Source organism: Caretta caretta, chromosome 1 (assembly GCF_965140235.1).
Source record: "Caretta caretta isolate rCarCar2 chromosome 1, rCarCar1.hap1, whole genome shotgun sequence".
NCBI lineage: Eukaryota > Metazoa > Chordata > Testudines > Cheloniidae > Caretta > Caretta caretta.
The window spans coordinates 60,923,534-60,944,202 of NC_134206.1; the positions used below are offsets into that span (position 1 = coordinate 60,923,534).

General features: G+C 45.0%; 1 protein-coding gene across 1 annotated transcript in view; it reads left to right on the forward strand.

Moving 5' to 3' along the window:
• The window catches only part of ERICH6B (glutamate rich 6B), a 63,079-nt gene that overhangs the window by 37,345 nt on the left and 5,065 nt on the right, over nt 1–20,669 (forward strand). The window contains exons 8-14 of the mRNA XM_048850639.2: nt 6,064–6,131; nt 9,285–9,386; nt 10,644–10,798; nt 11,787–11,851; nt 12,491–12,594; nt 15,896–15,984; nt 16,301–16,453. Coding sequence (XP_048706596.2) covers nt 6,064–6,131; nt 9,285–9,386; nt 10,644–10,798; nt 11,787–11,851; nt 12,491–12,594; nt 15,896–15,984; nt 16,301–16,453 — 736 coding nt within the window. The remainder of the gene's footprint in view (nt 1–6,063; nt 6,132–9,284; nt 9,387–10,643; nt 10,799–11,786; nt 11,852–12,490; nt 12,595–15,895; nt 15,985–16,300; nt 16,454–20,669) is intronic.

Consider the following 20,669-nt stretch of genomic DNA (forward strand, 5'->3'; position numbering starts at 1 on the left):
TCCTGGCCCTTCCCCACTCCAGCTCACGCCTCTGCAACCTTAAGTTCAGCTGGGAGACTGAACCGAAGCCCATTAAAATCAGTGGGAAAAATCTCCCATTGAGTTCAGTGGGCTTTGGATCAGATCTTTGCAGGGTTTCACTGCACTTTTGTTCCTTACGCCTATTGCTATCTTTTATACCATTAGCTCCCCGGGGCAAGGATTATCATTATCATGAGTTTATACAACCCCTGCTGCAAAGGGGCCTGACCTTGTTGTGACCCTAAGGTGCTTTCAGAATGAAAGTGTTGAATAATTAATAATTAAATCCCCCCAGATGGTTAACACTGCCAGGGCTGGTTCAACAAAGGCAATGATGGTGCATTGGTGACAGCCCATAGGCAGCTAACTGGGCCCTTGCATTTTAAGGTAAACATTTAGTGTGTGACTTTTCCCTCCCTCACTTGCCCCAAACTGCTTTGCTTACCGGCTGGGTGAGGAAGGGTGGGGAGACAACAGGGCTCGTGTCCAGTACTGGTGTTGAGAGGTTAGGGGACTTGTGGGTGGAAGCTTCCTTCTAGTTCGAAGGAGGTAGAAACCCTGTGCTGGGTCTCAGATAAAGCCAAGGAACCAGGGCAGGCAGCCTGATTTCCCCATGGGACATCCCAGCACTCCCAGCGCTCCCAGTCAGCAGGGAGAAGCTGTTACTCCATACCTAGAGCCCTACCAAATTCACAGCCTGAAAAACACATCACAGGCAGTAAAATCTGGTTTCCCCCATGAAATCTGGTCTTTTGTGCGCTTTTACCCTATACTACACCCGATTGCCTTCTATGGTGAGATAACTGGCTCTGTGGATAGGGGGAAAGTGGTGGATGTGATATATCTTGACTTTAGCAAAGCTTTTGATACGGTCTCCCACAGTATTCTTGGCAGCAAGTTAAAAAAGTATGGATTGGATGAATGGACTATAAGGTGGATAGAAAGCTGGCTACATCGTCGGGCTCAACGGGTAGTGATCAACAGCTCGATGTCTAGTTGGCAGCCAGTATCAAGCAGAGTGCCCCTGGGGCTGGTTTTGTTCAACATCTTCATTAATGATCTGGATGATGGGATGAATTGCATCCTCAGCAAGTTCACAGATTACACTAAATTGGGGGGGGAGAGATAGATACACTGGAGGGTAGGGATAGGGTCCAGAGTGACCTAGACAAATTGGAGGATTGGGCTAAAAGAAATCTGATGAGGTTCAACAAGGACAAGTGCAGAATCCATCTTGGGCTGCATTAGGAGCATTGTCAGCAGATCGAGGAAAGTGATTATTCCCCTCTATTCGACACTGGTGAGGCCACATCTGGAGTATTGTGCCGAGTTTTGGGCCCCCCACTACAGAAAGGATGTGGACAAATTGGAGAGAGTCCAGTGGAGGGCAACGAAAATGATTAGGGGGCTGAGGCACATGACTTATGACAAGAGGTTGAGGGAACTGGACTTATTTTGTCTGCAGAAGAGAAGAGTGAGAGAGGATTTGATAGCAGTCTTCAACTACCTGAAGAGGGTTTCCAAAGAGGATGGAGCTCGGCTGTTGTCAGTGGTGGCAGATGACAGAACAAGGAGCAATGGTCTCAAGTTGCAGTGGGGGAGGTCTAGGTTGGATATTAGGAAAAACTATTTCACTTGGAGGGTGGTGACACATTGGAATGGGTTACCAAGCGAGGTGGTGGAATCTCCATCCTTAGAGGTTTTTAAGGCCCGGCTTGACAAAGCCCTGGCTGGGATGATTTAGTTGGGGTTGGTCCTGCTTTAAGCAGGGAGTTTGACTATGACCTCCTGAGGTCTCTTCCAACCCTAATCTTCTATGAGTCTATATAGATTTCAGGGAGGAGACCAGCATTTCTCAAATTGGGGGTCCTGACCCAAAAGGGAGTTGCAGAGGGGCAACAAGGTTATTTTAGGAGGGTTGGAGTATTGCCACCCTTACTTCTGCGCTGCCTTCAGAGCTGGGCAACGGGACAGTGGCAATTGTTGGCCAAGCATCCAGCTCTGAAGGTAGTGCCCTGCCATCACCAACCCAGAAGTAAGGGTAGCAGTACCGCAACCCCCCCTACAATAACTTTGCAACCACCCCGGGGGTTGGGGTTGGCCACTATTGGTAGACAGGATACTGGGCTGGATGGACCTTTGGTCTGACCCAGTATGGCCATTCTTATGTTCTTATGTTCACCCCACAACTCCTTTTTAGGTCAGGACCCCTACAATTACAACACCGTGAAATTTCAGATTTAAATAGCTGAAATCATGAAATTTACAACTTTTACAATCCTATGACAGTGAAATTGACCAAAATGGACCATGAATTTGGTAGAGCCCTATCCATACCACATGGTGCTAGAGCATGAGGAGTAACCAGACCACTGGTATGTCAATTTGGCCCTGGTGGGCTGGGAAGGAACCCCCCCAAAATTCATCATTATTATGGATTATTAGTTTGACAGTGATGCTTAGGAGCCTTTGACATGGACCAGGACCCCATTGTGCTAGGCTCTGTACAAACACAGAACAAAAAAACTGGTCCCTGCCCTGAAGAGCTAAGGTTTGTAGGGGGGCTTTTGACTTTTGTGTGGGGGCTTATATTGCTTAAATCTTTGTCATCCCTTTCCTTCTTCTCTTTCACACCATATCTGAGTTGTATAGAAAGACAACACGCTGGGACAGCAGACTGGCTGTAGCACCTGGAAAGAGGGAGGGGGAAGGTTTGTAACTAACACGGCATGTACCCAGCATCACAGGACATCATCCCAGACATGTTGTTTGAACTTTGTATATTGGTTTTCTCTGTCTTGTCTATTTGCACTGTAAGGTCTTCAGGAGAGACCCCTGTCTGCGACTATATTGTGCCTAGCACAAGGGAGACCGGATCTTGATTGGAGCCTTTGAGCTCTTCCATAATAGAAATAATTACTACTAATAATAATAATAGGTGCAGAGAGGGAAGTTCCATTCTGTTTTTCACAGGTCACCACCCGTTTTTTCTCTGTATATGTATTATGCCCTGCAGAGATCCCTTCTTTTTGGGATCAATCAGTCTTAAAGAGGGCCTGATTCTCCTCCTGCATCCGTGTAAATCAGCAGTAACTCCAGTGAAGTCAGTTTAGAGTCGCACGGGTGCAAATAAGAACAGAATTGGGTCCTGTATTTGTTAAATTATAAAAAAAAATTTAAATTAAAAATGATAGATTTTAGGAGATAAATATTGTGTTTGTGTTGTAAACACTGGTGCAAAATGCCAACTGAGGAAGCTCATGGGATCCAGAGATCCTTATAAACTAGGACAGCCTGGTAAGCATTCTGAATGACAAGGGCTTGACAAGCCACGCTGGTTTAACAAGCTTTCCTGATGGCTAACCGACCCCAATGAGATTATCATGATCTGTGGAACATAGATACGTGAGCCCAGTAATTTCCCCAGAGGTGTGATTATCTTGTAATAGCCGGATCCCTTGTGCTCATTTCTTATACCTTGAAGAAATTGAGGTCTGAAGTTGGAATGCTCATTTGTAAGACATATGGTTTTAAAACAGTTCTACAAAAGCACACAGGTAAATAAGTACAGGTTCCTGCAGCGAAGAAGTTGAGGCTTTGTCCCAAAAGAGGCCCTCGCATGTTGTATGGTTAGAGCCTCTGCGTGCATGTTTGTTTTAATTTACTAGGGGAAAAGCTGCTATGAGTAATACAGGTTGAGATAACCTAGTGAAGCCAATTTTATTTATGTTCTTTCCACCTCCTACGCCGTCATTCATGTAACCATGAATAATAAGCTGATCAGGAGCCAGTTCTGTCTGAGTGCTACTTTGCAATGATGGTAAACAGGATGATATAAGCAAGGTTGAGGGAATACAACCTGATTTCCATAAAATGTGCTCATTCAGAAATACGCGCACTGCCAGGGCATGCATCCACTCACAAAGGATGTACATATTAAATGTCTGCATGTAGTGTAATGTGTATGCTCCTGGATTATGAGTAGGTGTGTTTCGGAGTTCTTTTTTCTCTAATATAGGTATTTAGGGAGGCCACTGTCTCTGAGAGGGGGATTTGGATTTTATGGATTTCCTCTGATCCCCTAGGTTTGTTTGGATACTGTCAGGGGTGAAAGTAAGTTAGAGGACTTACCAGTACATCTCCGCCGGAGCCCAGTTGCTGAAGCCCTGGGGTAGCAGCGGCGGGGCTCCAGAATGGATTTAAAGGGCTGGGGCGGTAGCGGCGGCTGGAACCCCGGGCCCTTTAAATCCCTGCCTGAGCCCTGCTGCCCGAGCCCTGGAGTAGCAGCAGCCAGGCTCCATCAGGGATTTAAAGGGCTCTGGGGCTCCAGCCGCCGCTACCGCCCCAGCCCTTTAAATCCATTCTGGAGCCCCGCCGCTGCTACCCCAGGGCTTCAGCAACTGGGCTCCGGCGGAGATTTAAAGGACCCAGGGCGGGTAGTGGGGTCTGGAGCTCCGGGGCCCTTTAAATCTCCGCCGGAGCCCGGTTGCTGAAGCCCTGGGGTAGCAGCGGCGGGGCTCCAGAAGCCCCACCACCGCTACCCCAGGGCTTTAAATTGCCCTCTGGGAAAGCCGGTCCCAGTACGGCGCTGTACCGGCTTACTTTCACCTCTGGATACTGTCTTTTTAATGCATCACTTGCTGAAGCTACAGGAAGCATACAGAACATACAAGAGTTTGACACTTTATTCAGAGGAACCAAAGTCTGCTCAGGGACTCCCATTAATCACCATAGTATAAAAACACCACACTGCTGCCCTCCTCATCTTCCATACAAAGATGTGGCCCCAACAGATTGCAGGGCCCAGTATAAAGTAGTGTATTGTGAGTAAGTGATGCTGTTCTTTAGTGGCTGGCCTAGAGTGAGGCTAGGTGACATGCTGCCCATAGAAGTTCCCAGAGTTTTCCTTTGGAAAAGGCCTTTTGGGAGGAGTTAAAGGAAAACAAGAGTTCTAGTCCCAGCTTCCTCTGTGTCTGTGGGTGGGATGTGTCCATATCATCATTGTGTCCGCTGTCTCTACCTATGGATTCACTGCAATGGAACACTCCATCTGGATCTGAGAAGCCATATTTCCTTGATCCAGGCTGTTGTATTAAAGATAAAGATAGGCAGTAGTGTAGGGTTTCATGGGCCACACTTGAACTACTCTGCCTTAATGTGGGAAATTACTTGTCTTAAAATTACCTGAGAATGCATATAAAGTATCCACCCTCTCTCCAGTTCATAAAAACCTAGCAGAGGGGCACTAGTGAGTGACAATTTGGATGATAAATTAGCTATTTAATAATCTGGGTAAAGTTGGTTTTAACTTATTTTTGTTCTTGACACAGATTTTATAGTTCTTATTTTTCTCTGCATCATCCTGCTCTTAAAAACTATTATATAGAAGTTTATGGCCTGCCATAATAAGACATTTGTATTATACTGTAATATCTCGTTTTCTCAATTCTTGCAGTCTAGTATACAGTTTATTACTATGAAACACTTTTATAATCCCTCTTCTATACTATACACCGAAATTCAGAAGTGCATATAAATTATTACACCCTCTTTGCAAAGTTTCCCTTATATTTTACTCACCAAGGCCAAAATGTCCACACCTGGGTTCCTAAAATTAGGCTTCTAAATCCATGTGACAAGTGACTTTTTGTTAAGATTGGTGGGGGGAGATGATTTTTCAGAGCGAGGGTATTCTTCACTTTTTGAAAATCAGGCCCTGTTAATATGCCTGGAGTTGGACACCACATCTGAAAACCTAAGCACTTACATTTAGGTGGCTACATATGGATTTAAATAGGCCGAAGCGCCGAGCGCCCACAGACCCTATAGAAATCAATAGACGCTCCTCAGCACCATTGAAATTTAGGCCGCTTATATTGAGCTGCCTAAGAATAGATGTGGGAGCCTAACCGTAGGCAGTCAGGTTTGAAATTTTTGATTCCAGTGCCTCTGTGGGTGAATTGACAATTGATGCAACTGTCACAACATTTCTACACAGTGAGTGAAGGCTAATTCATGTCTTTGTCTTGTTCGTACAAAAAGCCCCGGAGCCCGATTCAGAAGAGGCGACTTGTGATGACCTGAAAATAACTACCCTATTCCTAGATGAGGTGAGGCCCATGGAGAAATTAAAATGAATACACCAGTCATTTATAAAGAGGAAGCTGCATGACTCAAGGGAGTGGTAACTGGACAATGGAGCCTTTCGCCTGTCTGTCACCATTCCACACCCAACCTGTACTGGTAGAGACTCACAGCCATCTGGTGTAAATTGGTGAGTTTTTTTCACTTGGTGGAGCTCTGCCAATTTACCTCAGCTGAGGATGGGGCTGTGACATTTTCCCTGATGCTGTTTGGTGGCCTGTGTGAAGTGGGTGTGTGGATCTCAGTCCAGTCTGTGCTGGATAAATGTTCACGTCAAAAAATCCTCTCTCAGTCGGGCAGCTTTTTCATCAGTCTCAGCACAGAGGGGGGCCGACCACTGAATGAGCATTAAAACTGAACGATCCTCTCCCACACAGAGGTTCTGTACCGTCTGGTTAAGGTTGAGGCATGTTTATTTTTGCATTCTTTTGTGGGTCGGCTTTGCGGGGAAGGTTGCAGTGTTGTTTGTGGATAAATGGTGTCCTGTGGGGCATCACTTTCACCACCTCTGACAAGTACTAAATTCTCGCAGAACAAAGAGGGACAAAGGAAGGCAGCTCCTCGATGAAAATCGGAAAGGAGCTCATGGAAAGTTCCATGCACCTGACACATAGAAACAGAGGGCCAAATTCATCACTGGTATAACTCCGTTGATCTCCACAGAGTTACACCAAAAGTGCGTCTAATCTAAAGGCTCTTCAGTAACAGAGAGGATTTTAGGCAGGGCTTGTTTTCCCTGACCCCACTAATACCATGTGGTTATATTTCCAGTCAGGTAGTATAAGATTTGTCAGGTCTGTGGTGAGATGCCTTTCAGAAAAGATATCTAGCTTCCAGAAAAATGCTCTCTTGGGATATTTGACACTCCTGAAACTGTGAGTAGTGTCCAGGGGAAAGGAAGTTAGCTTTGCTTTCCTGACAATAGACCAAAAATTGCTGAAGAGGCAAATGCTATTCCCTTTAAGAGAGATTTACATTTGACCATCAAAACAACGGGAGCAGTTTGACAAGAAAAGGAAAGAGTAGGTGTTACTGACTCAGACAGCAGATGGCTCTCGGGCCATGGGACCTGATGAAAAATATGTGGGGTGTGATGTGTCGAAATGTCTTCCTTATTCCCCCTCTGGTTTTGCAGCTTCTCAAAGTGAAGCCAAGTTTAAAAGGAGACCGATGTCAGACCCTCTGGTATTTCAGCTTGTCAAACTCAATCTTATTTGCCTCCTTTGCAGTGTCATTTGCTTAGCCATCGCCCAGTTAAAAATAAAGACAAGAAAGAGGGCGAGTTGGTTATCTCTCTGTTTCTACTTCCACCAGCATTTCAACTGGGGCTTGGAGTTTTTTTTTGTGTGTGTCTGGATGTTTACATTGCTCTAGTTCAGAGGAGGCCGAGGAGAAAACCCAATCAGGCCCACACAGTGCAAGGAAGCCTCATCATTAATATGGAGGTTCTGGTCTCAGCATGCAATGCTCCATCTTAAACAGTAGCCTCTGTGCTATGTAATTTACTGTAGCTGTGGCCTTCACTCTTCTGTCAGCTTCCCATTACAGCCCTCTGTTGGGCAAAGTTGGGCTCCCCTGCTGTAATGATTGTGATTCCTTCCAATGTGTTATATATCAATTCTCTCTTCACCCCTTACTTTCAGGATCTTGTAGTTCTGACTTGGCTGTTAAAAAGAGCTGTTAGCTTAAAGCTAAACAAAGAAATATGCAGACCAAAAGGGAATGTCCATCCATGATGTGTATATATGAAAATCATTTTTGAAAGCTGTCTCCTGTTTATGGCGGTAACTTATTTCAACAAATATTTTGAAAGGATTTTATTACATGGATTTTGTTTGCCTGTTAGCATTATAGACCATAATGGCAATAGACTAGTAACAATAATACTTCATTAACAAATTCATCTAAATGTCAAGACTTGTGTGATAGATGATAACAGCTCTTCCAGAGCCATGTACAGACTGTCTTGTCAGTTCTAATTTCTTGAAAGACTATTCTTTCTAGAAAAACAACAAGGAGTCCGGTGGCACCTTAAAGACTAACAGATTTATTGGAGCATAAGCTTTTTAGGAACAAAGAATGTAGATCATAATTAAAGGACGGGGGACATGTTCTTGGGAAACAGTGACGCCAAGAAAAGATTTGGGCATCGTGGTGGATAATCAGCTGAGCATGAGGTCCTAGTGTGACGCTGTAACCAAAAAGGCTAATGCACTCCTTGGATGTATAAGCAGAGGAATCTCAAGTAGGAATAGAGAGGTTAATTTTCCTCTATATTTGGCACTGATGTGCCCACTGCTGGATTACCATGTCCAGTTCTGGTGTCCACAATTCAAGAAGGATGTTGATCATCTGAAGAGGTTCAGAGAAGAGCTAGGAGAATGATAAAAGGATTAGAAAACATGTCTGATAGTGACAGCTTCAATGAGCTCAGTCTATTTAGCTTAACAAATAGAAGGTTAAAGGACTTGATCATAGTTTATAAGTACCTATAAAATATTTTGGGAACACACATTTAATAATGGGCTCTTCAATTTAGCAGAGAAAGGTATAATGTGATCTAATGGCTGGAAGATGAAGCTAAACAAATTCAGACTGGAAACAGGGTGTACATTTTTAACAATGAGGATAAGGAACCATTGGAACAATTTACCTAGTGTTGTGGTAGATTTTCCATCACTGACCATTTTTAAATGTAGTGGATGTTTTTCTAAAAAAATCTGTGCTAGGAATTGTGTTGGGGAAGTTCTTTGACCTGTGTCATCCAGGAGATCAGACTACGTGATCATACTGGTTTTCATTTTTTTCATCAAAAAAAAAAACAACTTCCCCCCCCTCCCCGCAAATTTCCCACAAAACACAATTAGCACTTTGCATCCAGCTCTGATGAAGGAGTAAAAATAAGCAATTCACTTGGGAATACAGATTGTCACACATAACCTAGAACTTCCTGGATATCCTCGTGACAGCACCTTACTGATAGTGGTCTTTCTGGAGAGATGCAAACTTGACTCTTTTTAGAGAATTGTGATTTTCTCATGTGAGCAGCTAGGCTTCAAGTACAATTAATTTTTTTTAAAAAAGCTAATGTTCTTCACCATTTTCCTTTGTCCTCTGAGGAAAATCGCATTGCTGAAGGATATGAAAGCTGTGAGTTTTGCAAGGCTGTTGCAAAGCCCATCCCAACCGTAGAAGACCTGGAGACACAACCACTGGAAACTGTGAGTAGCTGTGCTACTTAAACAATGAAGCTATCTTTTCCTGGTAATCTTCCAGCAGCAAAGCCAATAGGTTACCATGCCCTGGCAGTTCCTGATAACTAGTACCAAACATAGACCAGGACAGTGGAGGTGAGGGAACTGCTAGGTCTTTTGTAATATATTCAGGATTATACTTTGGTCAAGTAGTACCCTGGAAGGAAGAAAATTTGGCATCCCCAAGAATTCCTGCTGCCATCAGGAGTTGGACACAAGACAGGGTCACCCCAAAATCATTGTGAATTATACCAATGGAGGGAAAATCCACAACAAAAAATGGGAGCAGTTTGGTCCAGTATCCAGGGTGCAAGGCTTGAGATTCAGGACTCTTGTGATCTGTTCCTGATTCTACTATGGACTGAGGACATGAGCAAATCGCCTTTTTAATCTGAGCCTGAGTTTCCATAAATGTAGTATGATACATTACAGAAAGGGGAGGGAGACAAAGGAAGAAAGCTCCTGCTATATGCTGTAGTGATAATTTTTATGTCTGAAGCAGGGCAACAACCAGACATCAGAGTTGGGGAGGAAGGCAGAAGCAGGGCTAAGGGGGAAGTACCTGGGGAGGGTTGAGTGGACAAGCAATTTGGAGTGGATAGGAAATTGGATTAAGAAGGCAAGGGGGAGAAAAGAGGAGCACCTTTTGGGCATGGGTGTTGAGGAGGGAATGGGAAGAGATCACTGAAGGAGTGGATGGTCAGAGAAGCAAAATTGGAGGGAGACAGCCTGGCTTCAGTCAAGAGGAAGAGCTGTAGCTTGCGAGACAGAAGCATGGGATTCTTGGAAATGGAGCAGCAGTGAGTCAATGGGGGGAGGGATGGCTCAGTGGTTTGAGCATTGGCCTGTTAAACCCAGGGTTGTAAGTTCAATCCCTGAGGGGACCATTTAGGGATCTGGGGCAAAAATTGGAGATTGGTCCTGCTTTGAGCAAGGGGTTAGACTAGATGACCTCCTGAGGTCCTTTCCAACCCTGATATTCAATGATTCTACAAATGGGCCAGATCCACAGCTGGTGCAATGGAGCTAAGCAGAGAACCTGGTTTACTGGCATTAATAAAGCTACATGAAGTGGGAAAATCCTGCATCACTCATGATCTTGGCTAATCTCAGACTGCTTGCCTGTTGGGAGGAATGTGAAGCCGTGTGTGGAAAAGATCACACTTTTTGCCAGTTCCCTGTAGGCTGGTCCCATTGTGTTCCTATGTCTGGTGTATTTTGTAGATTTTGTGCTGCAGGATGTACAAGGACGTATTTGAGTGTGTGATCAAGGAGCTGATGGAAGGCAACTCATTTGACGAAGAGATTGATATTGCTCCTCATCCTCACCTTTCACAAACAGTGCTAGAAAGTGACACCAGAAAGAAACTTGAGCAACAGTAAGTGTCTCTGTGAGACCCCATGCTGATGAGGAAGTGCCAGAGAGCCCTAGTGACAGGGCTAGCCCCACTTCTCCAGCCTTGTCAATCATGTATGGAAGGGGAGAAGGCATTTAAAAAGGAGGAAACTGCAGTCAGCTCAGGATGGGGAGGAACAGGAATGCCCTAAGCAGGAGACTGCTGTGGGGACTCCTGAAGCCAGAAAGAGAACTCCCGTCTAAGAGACCCCCGACCCTACAGGGACTGCAGCAAACAACCAGGGTAAGGCTGACAGAGTAAGCCCAACTCAGCAGTCCAGCCAGAGAGATTTCTCAAAACCCACTCTGCAGGCGCTGTGTTGTTGGCTGCATTGTGGACTCCCCCCTCCTGCCCCCACAACCCTATGAGAGGCTCTAGAAAGGGGGTACTCCTGAGTGCATTAGGGCATTTAACTTTCCTTCTGATCCCCCATCAAAAGGCAGGGCCTCCTTGCAAGAAGTAAGGCACTAAATCACTGGGCGTGGTCAGGTTCTCCTACCATCTGGGAGAAAAATCTCAGGTGACTTCTTTACCCTCTCCCATTATCCAGAACCTTTGCAGGAATCAGGAGTCCCTCTCCACTATGTTTCCTGACCAGTACACTAGAGCGTAACTGATGGAGCATTGCATGTAGAATTCCATATTCTCCTCAGTTTCCCATGTGGTTATGTACGTGGACAAGCAATAAAGCCTCTTCTTTTGGACCTAGAGTCAGTGGCTCCTGGAGGCGGCAGAGGGGTCCCATAGGCCTGCTGGACCCCACCTCAGTGTTGCCTCTCACAGAAGGCCCTGCTGGGCAGACAACAATGTTGACATGACCTGGGGTGTTCATGTGGAGTAATTATTTATATATGTAAATGGGCAGGTAGGACATCATGACCTAATGTCACATGTTTTTCTGAAATTGTTTAGGTTGTCATTAGCCAAAAACAAGTGTGTGATTTTAAAATATATTGTTTGTTGTCCTTAGGTTGCAAGAGAGAGGTTTTGATAAATACAGGGAACTGTATGAGCGGCATATGAGGTTTGGTGCCTGTAAGTACGGTAACCATGGTACTGTTTTAGTCATTGTGTTTGATTTAGAATCATGTCGGACAGAGATGGAAGAGACCCGTTAGGTCACTTGTAATCCATCTTCTAGTCAGGGCAGGATTGTTCCCTCCAGAACATTTTATAGCATATTGGCCATTTAGTTTAACTACCCTAAGCAATGAGGCTTTCATCACTCCCCTTGGGAAATTCTCCCACAGACTCCAGGGGTATGTCTACACTGCACCTGGGAGTGGGTCCATACACAGACTTGTGTTAGCAGGGCTCACCCTGGTGTGCTCAACATTAGTGTACAGACACTGCAGCTCAGGGTGGCACTCAATCTCTCAGTGCCCGCCCTCCCCCCCCCCACTCGGAAGCCTGAGGTGCAACGTCTACACAGCGATTTTTAGCGTACTAGCACAAGTCTGTGGACCTGGTCTGGGAGGCTCACTCCCAGATGCAGTGTGCAGTGTAGACAGACCTATAGAGCTCATCGTCAGGTTTTCCCCTAAAGTTTCCTTGCAGTTGGTTTACCCTTAAACAGAAGCGCCACGATATAGATGAGATTAGGGCTAACTCTGAGCTTTGAGAGGCTGAGCTGCACTGAATTCCCTGAACACTTTCATTTTAAAATTGTTTCAGTGACCAAAATTTCATTTCAATTCTCGCAATTCCGAGAAGAGAATCCAGCACTGTCTCAAACTCCTGAAGACCTGGATGCAACGTTCAGAGCAGAGCACTTAAAGGTGTGTAATGATAACCTGACAGCTGCATTCTCTTCTGATGCTAGTACCTATCGCTCCACATAAGTAAGTTTTCTGAATGTTCACGAGATTTTGTCTATTCAGCAACATCTCTTGAAAGTGTTGTTATAAGGGCAGCAACACCTGTGACAGAAAATCTCAATGGAACTTAGAAAAGTGGGATGGTGACACGAAACCTTTCACTCGAACCGTGAGATGAATACGCTGAGCCTCTGCTTTAGAGAGAACACCGCTCTCTGTGAGTTGGCACAACTGTTCAGCCCTCTCGCCACTGTGTACTCCACTTTACACGTCTATTCAGGGGCTTGCGCCAGACCTAGGCCGGTAAAGTGAGTACACTGCAAGTATCTGTGGATCCTGTAACTAGCATACGGAACCCTCCTGCCTGTGGAAAGTACAACCCCAAAATAGGGTGACCAGATGTCCCATTTTTATAGGGACAGTCCCGTTTTTGGGGACTTTTTCTTATACAGGCACCTATTACTCCCCACCCCGTCCCATTTTTTCACAGTTGCTATCTGGTCACTCTACCCCAAAAGAAAGATTTTGGAGGATACCGTCTATTCTATGAACTGCCCAGAGACATGGTTTATTATTATTAATTTATTTGTGCTGGACTAGCCCCGAGCAGTCCCAACAGAAATCAGGACTCCATTGTGCTAGATACTGTACAAACCCATTAAGAGAGAGTCCCTGCTCCGAAAGACCTTACAGTCAAAATAGACAGACAACAATTGAGAGAGAGGAATTATTATTATCCCCATTTTACAGAAGGGGATCTGAGTCACAGCAAAATTACATGACTTGCCCACGAGACAAGATGGGTGAGGTAATATCTTCTATTGGCCAATTTCTGTTGGTGAGAGAGACCAGCTTACAAGCTATACAGAGCTCTTCTTCAGGTCTACGCAGAGCTCCTCTTCACCTAGACCTGAAGAAGAGCTCTGTGTAGCTCGAAAGCTTTAGAGAGCCAACTTCAAATCGGAGCATCGCTCGTGAGTGAGCACGGAACTAGTGTCTGATTCCTGTCTCCAGTTCTACACAGGAGGCTATTCACAATTTGACCCCAGTCGTGGTGTCTCTCACTAGCGATCCAGACAGGATGTTGCATACGAGTACTGAGACGCACTGGCAGAGCAGGGGTGGGAGGTGGATCAAAGCAGACACAGTAGCTGCTCTTAGGCAGTGTGCTTGGTTCAGAGCAGTGCTCTCATACTCTTGATTTCCCTTCTGAATTCTTAAAATAGGTGTGTGTGGGGGGAAACAATTTCACATGCATGGTAGCTAATTTTTCAGAGTTACAGAGGACTTTTTATTTTGTCCACCCGTGGTAAGAGCGAGACACAGGTAACAGAGCTCTTCATCTGGCAGGGACCAAATATATGACCTAGACCTAACACAAAACCACCACAGCCAAACAGCAGAGCAGGGAGCCAGAGATATGCAGGATCCCTCCTTCAGCATGCCTCTGGTTTCTTGTAGTCTGTTTCCCCACCGTTTCACAATGCAAACAGCGAGATAACAGCAGACGTGTCTGGAGAGAGGTAACTTTGAAGCTGATTTGAGTGCGGTGCTTCATAAGCAGGCACAGCTGAAAGTTATGCAGGGAGCCAGTTCATTTACACTAGGATGTGCCTCTGGACTGGGGTGTGATTTGCTGGAAGTGTTCAACTGCTTTTATAACAGATGTATACTGTGTAGACATATGTATTAGCAAAAGCCAATGATTTACACTGGACTGGAAACCAGTTTATGTACAGGAAGGTAGCAATATGATATGTTGGCTTTTCCCTCCTGATTCCACACCTCTGCTCCTTCATTCACTCCCGGCAAGGGTTTCTTCAGATCCATGTCACAGAACTACAGCCAATAATCTAGGGCTGGGCTCCTGTTGAGTAGCCCCTTTATTCCATGAGGAGTTTCAATCCTATTGTCTCCAGTACGTCACACTCCCCATCAGTACCCGGCCAGAGCTGAGGAAGCTAACGATCCAACCAGAGAACCAAATTTGGTGATGAATCTTGGTCACTTGCCACCTGAGGCACATTGCGCGTACCTGAAGAGGAAGTGGCAATACCCAAAGATAAGTTGCCACTCCATGGGCCTGAGGCTCTCCTGTGTGGTGCCGATCACCCCCAGCTCCCATGGAAGACAATGGGATTAGAAGGTGTTCGACACCAAACCTGCATTGTGAACAAGGGCTGGGCTGTTATGTTGAAATCCCTCCTGCTTTCCAAAGCAGAAAATGTTACAGAACCCATAAATTTACATGAAAATTACCTTGATTTACATCACAAGCAGTGGATGTTTTTTTTATTGTAGATCTAGAAATCCATTATACTACTTTCCCCCGTGAGCTATGTGCATGACAAAGCCTCCTATCTAGAACTGTCTGCTTTTGCTCGTCATAAAAAGTCTTTGAAAAATGGAAGCCAGAGCAACATTTATTTCTCCCCGCCCACCCCCTCACAACCAGGAGATCATTTTTAGCTAGTTTGCAGAGCTAAAATATACATCCTCGGGCTGGTTATAAATTAGGGCTCTTGTTATGGCCAAAATCAGTCACTTCACGCAGGAGAAAGGCCTCTTTCTGCATTTCAGAATTAGCTGTTGCTTTAATAATGCGAAAATGCTAGACTGCAAAGCCGCTCCCGCTCGCCCCACCCCCCCACTAACAAAGCAAACAGTTCGGCATTTTTCTAAGAGAAGCAAATGGCTCTGCTGTTCATTCCTACAAGGAAGCATGGCGCTCAACCTCATGCAGCGCTTGGAGCCAGCCCCAAAGTGAAGACGTGTTTATATTTTCTCTGCAATCATCTGTCAGTACATTACAGGGTAAATTAACTTGTGTGTCTGATGGAAAGAAAGCCTCTTGGCAAAATATTATCGGGAAAAGGCTACTAATATAAATGAAAGAGAGCCGAGCTTTGTACATAAGACGTGTAAAATATAAACTATGGAGAGTGTTGTCTCCTGTGTCAGTTAGCAGACTTTTAATTAAAAACCAACTTCAAGGGCAAAATGGGAGATACAGCATCTATAGATGTATATTATTGGGCCAAATGCTTTGGTCCCAGTTGGAGATGAGCAAATATTGGAGGAGATCTTGTTTGTGAATATCGTATTTGGAATCTCAGTCTCTCTGTCACATTGTTACGGATTTTTAGTTGGGGGTGCATGCGCTGCATACACAATCGTGAAAAATTCCTGATGGGTATTTGGCCTGGAACTCCTCTCCTCACCCCACGCTTTCTCTCTTCACCAGATCACTTTATTTCTACAGGTTTGTCATGCTCGTGACCCTGTAAGAAGATATTATCCTGATGGGCAGAAATTCTTTCTTCTTTTTCCAGATGGGACAGGTCAGGTTTTGTATCTCGCAAAGATGTATTCCTTTAAATAGTGGGTCAAATTTCAGAATGATCTAATTGAGGATTTTTCTGGCTAGGAGTTTCCGCCTGTACTAACAGATAAACTAGGTCTCAACATTGTGAGCCAAATCCGCAGCTGGTGTAAAGCAGCTTCAGTAACTGCAGAGGTGCTATGCTGATTAAAATCAGCCAAGAACCTGACCCTTTGAGTCTACTGAGGGTGGTGTTCCACTGAAATCTGCCTTATTGCAGGAGCTGTGTGTGTGGGGGGGGGGTGTTTGTTTTTGGGGGGAGGGTTTTCCTTAACTATTTCGCAGTTATCCATCAGGTAACATTGCCGTCCTGATCGTGTATGTCAAGGAAGTACAGTTTATATACGTCATCCTAGAGGATCACACATACTCAGGGATTCAAGCATTCTTCACAAACCGCGGCTATGCCACGTGCTACCATAGGAATGGGCTCATCTGGTGAGCACAAGTACTGTTAGAGAGTCTTCCAGCCAGTACGAATGATTACAGCCAGGAAGCCCGGGCCTAATGATCAGTGACTGGGGACACCACCTTGGCTTTTGGGGTAGGGAAGTCTCAGCGGTGAGGATAGCTAAGCAGGCAGGAGCAGCTGGAGATTTGGCACACTTCCACCAGCTGCAGTGCTGCCAACTCTCCTAGGGAAGGAGCTGAGCCACTTGCTAGCTGGTCACAGAGGAGGAGCGATGTGCCACTGGGACTTGGGGGAGCCCAGCTGTGTGGGTGGAGAGGGGGTTGCAGAGTGACAGAAGCCCTGCTGTCCTTTGGACTGCTCCTGGTGCATCCAACAGCTAGGTTCTAAAACCTATGGGTGCTCATTTGGCCAGTCCAGCCTTGATTGATTATTGAGTATTGCAGCAGCACCTATGAGCCCCAATCATAGACTAGAGCCCTGCGCTAGGTGCTGTACAAACACAAGACAAAAGGTGGCCCCTGTCCTGAGGAGCTTGCAATATGTGCATAAGATAGGACCCAACACATTCATACAACAAACAAACAGGGGAGCACAAGGTAACTATGAGCCAAAACCGATCATCATACTCCACTTAAGAAATAGCGACAGCGGACCAAAGGCAGCCCACTACCCTCAGACTTAATCCAGAGGTATAACCTTCATAGACTACAGGCCATATGGTACTCCATTGTGAGCTGAGGCAAGGGCCATTCAGCCCGAGACATGCTAGTATTTGTAGCAAGAGTGTCACAGTTCTTCTTTAAAGGGGACAGTAGCTGCTGTCTGCTGCATTTTATATACATTAATTGTAGACTGAGGTCTTTGGGCAAGTTGCCAGTAATTCTGAGTGTTCAGAATTTCAGAGTTTCATTACCCCAGTTACACATCTCAGTCTATTGCTACCCCCTTGCTATCAGTTGGCTTAAACCCAGTTTAAGCTTTTACCTCCCAATTTGTTTTGCCCAGACTCTGTATATTAGTCTGTGCATCGGAATGGCAATTGCAAGGGCCAGTATCATTTGGCTTCATGGCAACCTTGCATTTGGTTTGTTTCTCATATCCAGTGAATGCTCCAGGCCATAAAGCATTGCTCAGATGACCAATTTCTTCCATAGACTAAACCCTAATATCTAATGATAGATTGTTTGCAACAGGAATCCCTGCTTTTTAAGTCATCAAATCCTAATTTCCAACCCCCGGCTCCCAGAAAGTTTACCTTAAAAAAAGCCAGGGAATGAAAGACATCAATGCAGCACATAAATATCAGTTTTTCATTTTAATCTCTTACACGGGGAAGCAAGTGTGTGCTGATTTAAATTTTACAAGTCCTCCCTGTGTTGAAACTAATTATTGGATACATTAAATGTCTTACTGGCTGTTACAAATCATTGCAAATAGCTTTTGTAATAACACATCCATAAAGGCCACTACCCTCCCAGTATTTGCCTCCAGACACATTGCTCTTTCATCCATCATGAAGCAGTATGATTTTTACAACACTGTAACACAGCAATTCCTAGCAGCAGTAAAATACCACTGACCCCCTAGGCTTGAACCTCTGTTTTCCACCTCTTTCTCCTGCTGTCTTTCCATTACTCTTCTTTGTCTCTCTGGTCTGGAAATGCTTGTGCAGTCGCTTTAAGAACGCAACGGTGGCTCCTCTTGTTTTCAGAAGCATTCCAGCCATTTGTTTCCCTTATTTCAGTCCTTCTCGCTCTCTTCGTCTACAATTGTGATTGTAGAATAATGGTCCCTCGTTTTTATTGTTTGCACCAACTGGAGTCATATCACATCACCTACACTTGTTCGTATTCCGATGGCAATTGGGCCACAGTAGCAATCATGGATCAGAACGAGAAATATTATAGTGCAGCAGCGAGAAGCAAATCCCAGAGAGAAGCAAGCATCATAGTCACAATCCTATTTTCACCATGAGAATGAGTTTATGGAAATGCCCTGCCTCTGAGTAATCTTAAAATTTAAGATTGCTTAACCATGTGCTTCTCATTCCATGATCACAACTTACAATGCACTTAGTTGATCTGCCTCTGCCTTTCTTCAATTCTTTGAGTTAACACATAATCACTCCAGATTTCTTTTGGGATTGGTACAAGTTTTTTGGGGGGAACATTAGGGCCACGATCCTGAGCTGGTGTAAATGGTGTAGCTGATTTACACTAGCCAAGGATCTGGTCCGTGATTTATAGCTGTACTGTTGTGAGAGGGGATACCTTTGCTCGGTGCTTCACTGTAGAGAGAAATTAAGGGCTATATAGAATAAATGACTGTTACAGTACATTTTTTAAAACCCTTGGTTTCAAAATAAAACTAACGCACTTTTGTGCCATCTAATTTTAACATAGACCAGTTCAAACATGTCTTCAATTTGTGCTCCAGAGCAGCCTAGCGGGGGTGTATTATTGTTTTGCATTTCTTTTAATACTTGACACATAATGTAACATGTCTGCTAAGCCATTCACCGGCCATTGTTCTGGTCAGTTTTGTGTTGTGGTGAGGTAAGAATCAATTTCTTTATATTTAAACTAGACAAAAATTCAGACTGACAAATAGGCTGAATTATAAAAACTATCTGAACTCCTCATTTGGGGGCCATTTATCAGTTCTCAGAGTGATCTCCCTGATTGCCTCTCTGCCCGTGTTGTATCTTGTGAATTTGTGATTTTCCATTTCATTCAGCTCTCTTTATCCCACAAGTCAGCTCGCTCGCTCATACAAACACAAAATATACAGAGAACATGTATTTAGTTTTAATTGAAATGCTGCACATGTATAAGGTACAAATACATACAGATTCCCACTGATTTCACTAGGTCAGGATCAGATCCTTTTAACGTATGGGCAAAATCATAATGAAAATATGAGGCCATCAGCTGCTGTTATTTACACAGAGGCAACCCTCTAGCTGGAAGGGCGTGGGGGTTGCCAGTGGAAATGATGGCAGAGTTTGAGCCACAGCATCAAAACTGAGCAAGTGAGGTGAGTTACATTAAAGCGAGGAGAACAGCGGCACAGCCCCAATTCACATACATTTCTCCTCCTTCAAGCTGCTAGGATATAGTGTTAGCTCCTGAGAGTGTAATTCTTCAGAGATTTAATCTTCTTGTCTAGGGGTTCTCAAACTTCATTGCACCGCAACCCCCTTCTGACAACAAAAATAACTACATGACTTCAGGAGGGGGGACCAAGGGCTTCAGCCCCAGGTGTAGGGCCTGTAACCTGAGCCCTACCACCCAGGGCTGAAGCCTTTGGCCCTAGGCAGTGGGGCTTCAGCCCCGGGCCCCAGCAAGTCTAATGCCAGCCCTGACGACCTCATTAAAGTGGGGTCGTGGCCCACAGTTTGAGTACCGCTCTTCTAGCCCTAGAGTGAAATCCAGTGGTCCTTTGGACTCACACTGTAATAAAAGTGTCAGACTGCGTGTTATAGACAGCATCAAAGCCTGTTTGGGGGAGCCTGAAAGGGTTTACTCTTTGATTCCAGTATGAGGAGAAATGGCTAGGGCATGACATCACCATTCAGAATGGAAAATGGGTCACAAAGCACTTTGGGCCCAAAAGGCTTGCACTGCTAGGCCAAACCAGAATAGGTGAGCCCCCCTGCCTCCATCCCACACAAGAACTTCTCAGAGTTCCTGCTGAATAAACACAGCAGAATGAAATTCAGTCCTGGGAACAGGAACCGAACTAGGCTGATGCACCACTTACACTTCGCTTACAACCTTAAAATAGGGCTTACGTGGTACATCAAGCTAGTGCAGCTGGCCCTCTGCGCTGGGGTGACCTTCACCCACCAGGGCGTATAATATAGCAACACAACACACAGAATAAGTGCCTAGCCACTCACTGTCAAAGTGGCTGTACTTAAACCCTCAAGAAAAGCTGCAGTGGAAGTGTCATTTTGCTCTGTTAGTGGGAATTAGGAAACAAAAAGCATCGTAAAATCATTTTCTGGGGGTATATCAGCCCACAAAGTAACAAAGGAATTAAGTTCCACTCATATAGGTCGTTTTTCATCTAACTGTATGTACTGTGTGCTCCTCCCCATGGTATGTGAGTGCCTTACACTTACGATCAAAACACAGTAGAAGGACCCTCTCAAGGCCTAGTCTAGTTTTTTTTCTACAGGCAGCTGGAGTGAGCAATTGTGATGCTACTTTAATAGTTTTTTGTGGAATAAGTGTGTGA